General features: G+C 37.6%; 1 protein-coding gene across 2 annotated transcripts; it reads right to left on the bottom strand.

The window, feature by feature from the left end:
- On the bottom strand, nucleotides 1-6301 carry Usp5 (ubiquitin specific protease 5). 2 transcript variants are annotated; one of them, XM_077432295.1, is made up of 16 exons: nucleotides 5731-6301; nucleotides 4515-4640; nucleotides 4255-4440; nucleotides 4075-4181; nucleotides 2757-2922; nucleotides 2474-2641; nucleotides 2235-2396; nucleotides 2017-2120; nucleotides 1754-1934; nucleotides 1467-1678; nucleotides 1275-1397; nucleotides 1094-1196; nucleotides 843-968; nucleotides 610-757; nucleotides 318-539; nucleotides 1-245 (listed from the first exon to the last, which is right to left on the bottom strand). In XM_077432295.1, the coding sequence occupies exons 1-16, from the start codon at nucleotides 5830-5832 to the stop codon at nucleotides 61-63; spliced, it is 2421 nt and encodes an 806-aa protein (XP_077288421.1). In that variant the 5' UTR covers nucleotides 5833-6301; the 3' UTR covers nucleotides 1-60. The 2 variants fall into 2 exon arrangements, with proteins under 2 accessions (XP_077288421.1, XP_077288422.1); XM_077432296.1 differs by having other exon boundaries at nucleotides 6-245; nucleotides 318-530; nucleotides 5731-6176.
- Between the last annotated feature and the right edge of the window lie 902 nt (nucleotides 6302-7203).

Here is a 7203-nt window from a genome sequence, read left to right as displayed (position 1 = left end):
CACATGTAAAAAATTAAGTATATTTATTTGAAAATTGTGTTATAACACTGCATTAACTTATCAATTGGGACTGTCCAGTCTTTTATAAAGATATAAATATCCCAATTTGGTAGGCGGATTCTCAGAATAAGCGACTTTGTTGTCGTTGAAAATAACCCACTTGTTCTCGTAAAATATGTGGCACACGTAATGTCCGACCATGGCGGACGATCCCATGTGAGAAATGAAAGCTACTAATTTATACCCTGCAAAGAGAATGACACAATTAAACAGTGACGACGTCAAAAACTACACCTAAAAATAGCCAAACAACATACTAGTATTTCCATCTGTTAATTCAGGTTCCGCCGATACAGTTGGAGCTATTTCATCGTCCACATTCATCGAATCTAAATCGTCCATGTGGCTGACTATCCAATCGGCAGCACTGTTGATATCGTTCTTAGTGGCAGCCAAAGCTTTTTCAGCTTGTTGCTTAGTGAAACCCATCGACATGATCATCGCGACACCGTCTTCGTTTGCCTTAAACGCTGTAGGTCCTGAAAACATAGATTCACAATAAAAACAGTTCACGGACATTCATTGAACGAACAAACGGGCAATTCTAACGTTTATTAGTTCCAGGTGGAACAAAAGGATCGGAAAAGTCTCCATCGGCGATGTGTTCCATTATCCATTCTGTTGCCGGTTGCATGCCGCTATTTTTCGTAAAGTAAAGCGCTCTTTTACAAGCTTCCGAAGGGAAACCCATTTCCATCTGATATGCAGAGTAAAAATATTATCACTTCATGATATATAGTAATTAAAACAAAAAAAGTGATGCAAAATAGAATATTTCTCACCAATTGTGACATGACAGTTTCGTCATATTGAGGAGCCGGAATATCTGTAGTGACATCCGGTAATAATGTTTCACCTTCTTTGAAGCCCGTTCCTTTCAATTCTTCTATATCCATTTCCCAAGGCATCTACATTTAAATTCACAAATTAAAATGGTACATTTTTTTATTGTGAGAGGGAAAATATACATATGGTAAATCAACAGCTGATCTATGACGATTTTAAAAGCAGGCTTTTTGGATTAAAAGCGTACCTCTACTTCGACGTCTAATTTGATTGGAGACCATTTATCATCGAATGTGAATTTTTTCAGTTGAATCATCAAATAATCTGGGAACGTAGCGAGTCTTGTTGATCTTTAAAAATTAAATCACAGTTGAAAAAGTTATCAAACCTTGAGATAAATTTAAGAAAATCATACAAGACATCATTACTTGTTTGCTATGACTTTTTTATTGAGCGCCGAACTGAAGAATTGTTTGACTTGACCTTCCTGAGTGAAAGCGTCGAGGCACGCTTGGAACGGAATGTGTGGTCGTACCCGCAACGAAGAATCCCTAAAAGTGAAAAATGCTGCAAATTATTTTAATACAGTTCAACAATTGAAATTTGGACGGCAGACGCACAGCTTCTGTCCCATTCTTTCGGCCTCCATCCTCTGCGTCTCGTACGCTTCTACTTCGAAACGGTTGTCAGCGGAAATCAGCGGCACACTCATTTCCAGACATTGTTCGGTGTGATGATTGTACAAAACTCCACCAGACTCGCTGCACTGCATACGCTCTTCGACGCTGAACTTCAAACAGTTGGTAGGTTTTACTCCATCGCGGCAGTTTCGCTGAAAATTCACACACATGAATCGAAAATCTACATACATACATACTATCATAAAATACACACGACAAACACTCACTTCTACAATATCCAAAAGGTAAAGATAAAACTCTTGGGCGTCTTGCTGCTTCTTTGTGCCAAATTCCGGATGCAATTTTCCAATCAGGTTCATGAACATCTGAGGAGACACGCCATTTTGACCTCCCTCTTCATCCAACGTGGAGTATTCACCGGACAAAAGTCCAACCCCCAATTTAGCCCTGTATTTATAATATTTACAAGCAAAAAACAATCAAAAATGTTCAAATTTAAACCATTTTGTAATGAAAAGCCTAAACTTACGCTTGAACGTTAAAATCGCTTACTGGGTCAGCGGGAAAGGTGCTGAATATTTGTTGCGCTCTATTCACATAATGGTTTACAAAACTCGGAATGGTAAACATGACCTGTAAGATATATAATATGTAATAAAACAGCGAAAGTACCCAGCCTTGGCTGGGTTAAAATCAGTGGTTCTCATGTACAATTACTAAAGTCAAGAGTTTAAATTTGAATCTCACCTGCATTACGCTATTCAAATAGCAGGAATTTCCAAGATTAACGAGCCCGGTGAGGCCAGGACCGTGTGCAGGTTGAAGTTGACTAGACGATTCTTGAAGTAATCCCCACTCTCCAGCGTTCTGATTTATTTCTAATTCTAATTCAATCATTGACTTCTCAGTCTAAAAAAAACACACATGTTATTGTATGTACTTACAATAGCTTATATGTATATAAACACTATAACGAACGATATTACCTTTTGCATATGCTGTAAATCAATTCCAAAATGCTTCAAATGTTCAGTCAAGTGAGGGTCTTCGACCATATCATCCTCGGCGTACGAATACACGTCCGCTTTGCCATCGGCTGAGATCGTTCCCAATTTAACGGCGAGGGGATAGCTTGTACTCATATAATGCTCGACCTAAACATACAAACATAGCTACAGCTATGTACTTGGTTTTCGTAACTACATTATATATTAGAAGGTTTTGTCGGAAACACCGATTGCTATATACTGTCTAAGATGATGTACGTACGGCATGATTGTTACCACCGGAGCCATCGAAGAACTTTCTACCGCACAAGATTGATCCGTCCGTCAGATTGAGCCACAGATTTTGAGTGAGATCACACTTACAACACTGCCAGCCTGTCGGTGGTATTTTTACACCATTTTCGAGCTGTTGTAAGTTAACTGAATGTCTGCAAATATCAAAAAAATGTATACACCGGTGAAATATTGATGATTATAAGGGACATAATAAATAGTCTAGACTTTTTACTTTATCTATGCAAGTAGTAACAATAGATGAAGTTTTGTGATTATGCGAAAATTTGAACTCGAGATTTTGACTGATTCAAACTCGGAATCGATCACTGATTATGTTTTCATGATCTAGAAAAAATGTGTGTGTGTGTGTGTGTGTATTTTGGGGATTTTTTGAACACCATTCGTTTTATCGAACTGAAACTTATGTTGAATTCAATTATCTCCCGAAATGCTAACCGAATCAAAACATGAAATAGAAATCATAAATTGTATACCTGAATATTTTTACATGAACGGGAAGTATGTAGTACTTTTACACTAGAGAATCGAGTTTTTTTTTGTTTTTCTCAGAAACCTTTTGGTTTATTGAACTGAAATTTCATATCTACAAGTTTAAGCTTAATACCAAGTTATGTATAAAATTTGATAAGCATCCGTCAACCGGAAGTGGCAGTTTACTCTTGTTCGATTTTTCTTCCGCTATTTCTTTCGACCCCTTAAACATGTGTGTTCTTCACAAAAAAACTCGAGTTTAATTCTTGTATCAATATGATGAAAATAAAAAAAGAATCACTAAATTTAATAAAACGGAAGTGGGATATTTATCTCTTAGAAAAGTCAAAAATGTTGGGACCACGATTCTTTCCACACCCTTGAACGTATCAAACTGAAAATTTATATTTGTATTCTCTACGTACTAACTTAGAGCTGATAAGGTTTTGGTCAGAATTCGTAAACCGGAAGTAGTATTTTTTTTTTTAAACAATATTTCATTATTTTATTTGACCTTTTAAATTATTTTTATTTTCTTTATATTTACTGCGTATAATAATTATAGTGATTTTAAGTAATGAAAAAATTTTGAACAAAATCTGACAACCAGAAGTAGAACTTTTGTCTTGTGTAAGTTTCCCTACATTTGCGCTCAATTTGTATCGAAAATGCTCTCATGTATGTATGTTTAATTATCAAATTTTGTTTTGCGACCTTCTTATATTCCTCAAATACATAGATAAAGTCATGGGTTGGTCACATATGAATTTTTTTATACAGTTTGGTGTGAATAAGAGTTTTAAAAGGCTAACATTGAAACTTGTCTGATCTCGCCGTCCCAGGTGCCGGCTAAGGCTTCTAATGCGGCTAATTTTAAGGGTGACTCTGCTTCTAATACAGCCTTGACCGATTCCGTCACCTTAAAGTATGCAAAGATTAATTTATACATGTAAAAGTAATGTGAAAAAAATAATTTAAAAATTAACACTAACTTCAACGGGTAGGTCAGAATTTGGCCAAGGAATTGATGTGAATTCCGGTAACAATACGACAGAATGATGGTCGATGTATTCGAATTTGGGTTTGGCCGAATCGGGTGCAAACCCTCCCTCCAGGCCGATCGCCAAACGGGTTATTTTTTTTTCCGGCCCATCTGAACTTTCCTCCGGCAGCGGGAGCTAAAAATTTAGACACATTACGACGTAATACATATATTTAAACTATTATTACTGTTAGGTACGGTAATACTTACAGGTTTCTTCTCTCTCTGCGTGTGAAGAAACACTGCATTTCCAGTATGTTTGAAATAGTCCATCACATGTTTGCGACCGAAACCGAGGAAGCTGATCAAGGATACGTACAATCCGGTGCTGGTTTCCTAAAATGTTGAATCATACATTGAAATATAACATCCGTAGCTATAAAATGAAAATGTGAAAAATTTCTTCCAACAAAATTTGTTATGAATTGTGCAATTTTTATATATCAAAACATTTCGAGATGATTTTATGAATTAACCATTTTACATATGTGCATGTGAATATATACATGTTTATTTTATTTAAGTCTATTTAACTCTTTGCCCGCGGCAATAAATATAGCGAACAAGCCCTGTACGTGGAACCTTTTTCGCGAATTTGGCAATCGAGTTTTCGACCTTAAATACAGATTTTAATATTTACTCAAGTAACCAGATATGTTAATTAACACATAAAGTATTATTTTTAACAATAAAATACATAATATATGTCGTAGTTTTGGCTTAATTGTCAAATAATCATTCTTCATAAAATTGAGACGTATCATCTCAATTGTATGAAGACGTGACGTCACATAAACGAGGTTTCAGTATGGTTCCACAAAAAACTAATTTTGACTGGTATATATTCATTTTAAGCAAATTGAATAGATATCATTCAACTCTCAATAATATATTCAACCAATTTTGAACCTTAAAACAGTTGAAATAGGCGCATATAAGGCTCAAAATCCCGTGCAAAGTTCAGAAATTCTATGGAAGACAGCCGCGCAAACGACAGACTTGTCGCGCAAAGCTTCCATAGAAGACGGCCGCGGGCAAACGGTTAAGAGCCATTGAAGTTGTCCATTAATACCTTCAACATAAGGCCACATAAATTTTAGGAATTTTATGAATTATGCATATTCATATGTATTTGTCGTTTGCACAGGATTCGTCTCCACAACTAGGAACGATCAGCGACATTGTATTTTGGGTAATTTCTTTTCATACGTTCGAAAATATGAACAGGCATACCCGGCTTGTCAAATGTGTAGAGGACATTAGAGGATGACATTTGTAAAATGAAGATGACGTTTACAAAACGTGCACGGCATTTTAGCGCAATTGCGAACCGGATCGAGTGGTGAATGTACCGAGTCGAGTTTGGAGGTTATGTACATATATGATGCTGGGTATGATGTATTGTATAAATGGAGTATATTATTACGGGCGAGTCGAAAGAGAAGACGCACTCGTCCTTGTGGATGAGTCGAGAGCGAGTGGCGTCCGGTTTCCGAGCCGTCAGAAGTCTTGGGTCTGTCATCGTCATCGTCTAGAGAGCCGAGTTCGGAGTTTGGAGTTTCAAGACTGGAGTATGCGAGACTAGAACGAATCTACTCTACCGACTACTATTGTATGTCCTACTCTACTATGTTCTCACCACTACGCATACGAACGTGTGACATATACAAGCGCGTATGCCGTATATGCCGGCAAACGAACCCGTCGCCTTTCATTTCAAATACGTAACTCTACAATTATCTTTTTGTACAATTTTTGCCCCACGGACACTCACAACACTATCGTTGTTGACCACTTGGATAAGGTGATCGTATTTTCAATTTTAAAACCAGAACATTTAAAATAGATCGGTCTGCATGAGTTTTAGTCACTGTCGCTGTCTAAAGGTCTGTTCATACTTAACAGCACTGCACGACTCCGTTTCAAATATGTCATTTTACTACATTTCTATTCATATCTACCTACACGTCGCAGTCATGACACGCTTACATCACTTTGGCCGAGTGCAAGGCAAAATCGGCTTACTTATACGTTACAGGCCATGACGATATGGCGCAATATTGCTAACGTCGTATTGTCGAGTACTTACAATATGAATGCATACACGTGCATTCGTAGCTACGCGTCAGAATACAAGTCAGCAAAAATGTTTCGGCGTTTATCGAACGAAAAATTATGTATAATCGCGTTTTTGTTGGAAGAAGAAGCTCAAGAAGGCAATAAAAAAGCACGGAGGCGTTTTGATGTGCATCCCATGTTAAAAAATAGAAAAACTTGTGGATGATGGACAAAATTTTTTAAAATATTTCTGTAAGGTATGAACAGGAAATGTCGGGTACTGCTGTAAGCCTGCCGTGGCGTAAACGTGACGGTTGAAATGAATATACCCATACAAAATGTAGCAAAGAATACTTTTCGTACGGCCGGATACCTGCTGAAGTCGGTACGTGCCGACTAGGTATGAACAGACTGTGGCGGCTCGCTTATACGACATGGTCGAGTTTGGTTGCCTTCCTGCGAGTGGGGACCAACTCGGCTGGGTTCGGAGAGCCGCTACTCACTCTGCCTTCAGCTGTCATATAATAAACACGTGCATTAACATGCCAGTCGTCTCATTCGTTCATTCCCCATAAGACCTTAAAAGATTTTATTTTCTATAAGTGAAATAATTTTCATCGATTTGAAACTTCGGCAAAGAATGGTTAGGTGCTATGTTTGGTCGGTGCTTTTATGTGGAGTTGAGCTATGGATCCTAAGGATTAGTACTATGAACCGGCTAGAGGCGTTCAAAATGTGGATGCATCGTAGAATGTTACGGATGTCATGGTCAGCAATGAAAATGTGCTCCGAAAAGCAAGAGTAGATAGACAGTTGCTGACTGATATCAAGGTCCGAAAGG

The sequence above is a fragment of the Arctopsyche grandis genome, chromosome 6 (assembly GCF_051622035.1).
Source record: "Arctopsyche grandis isolate Sample6627 chromosome 6, ASM5162203v2, whole genome shotgun sequence".
NCBI classification, from domain to species: Eukaryota; Metazoa; Arthropoda; class Insecta; order Trichoptera; family Hydropsychidae; genus Arctopsyche; species Arctopsyche grandis.
The sequence above is the reverse complement of the archived record's forward strand: the minus strand, read 5'-3'. Positions and strand labels throughout refer to the sequence as shown.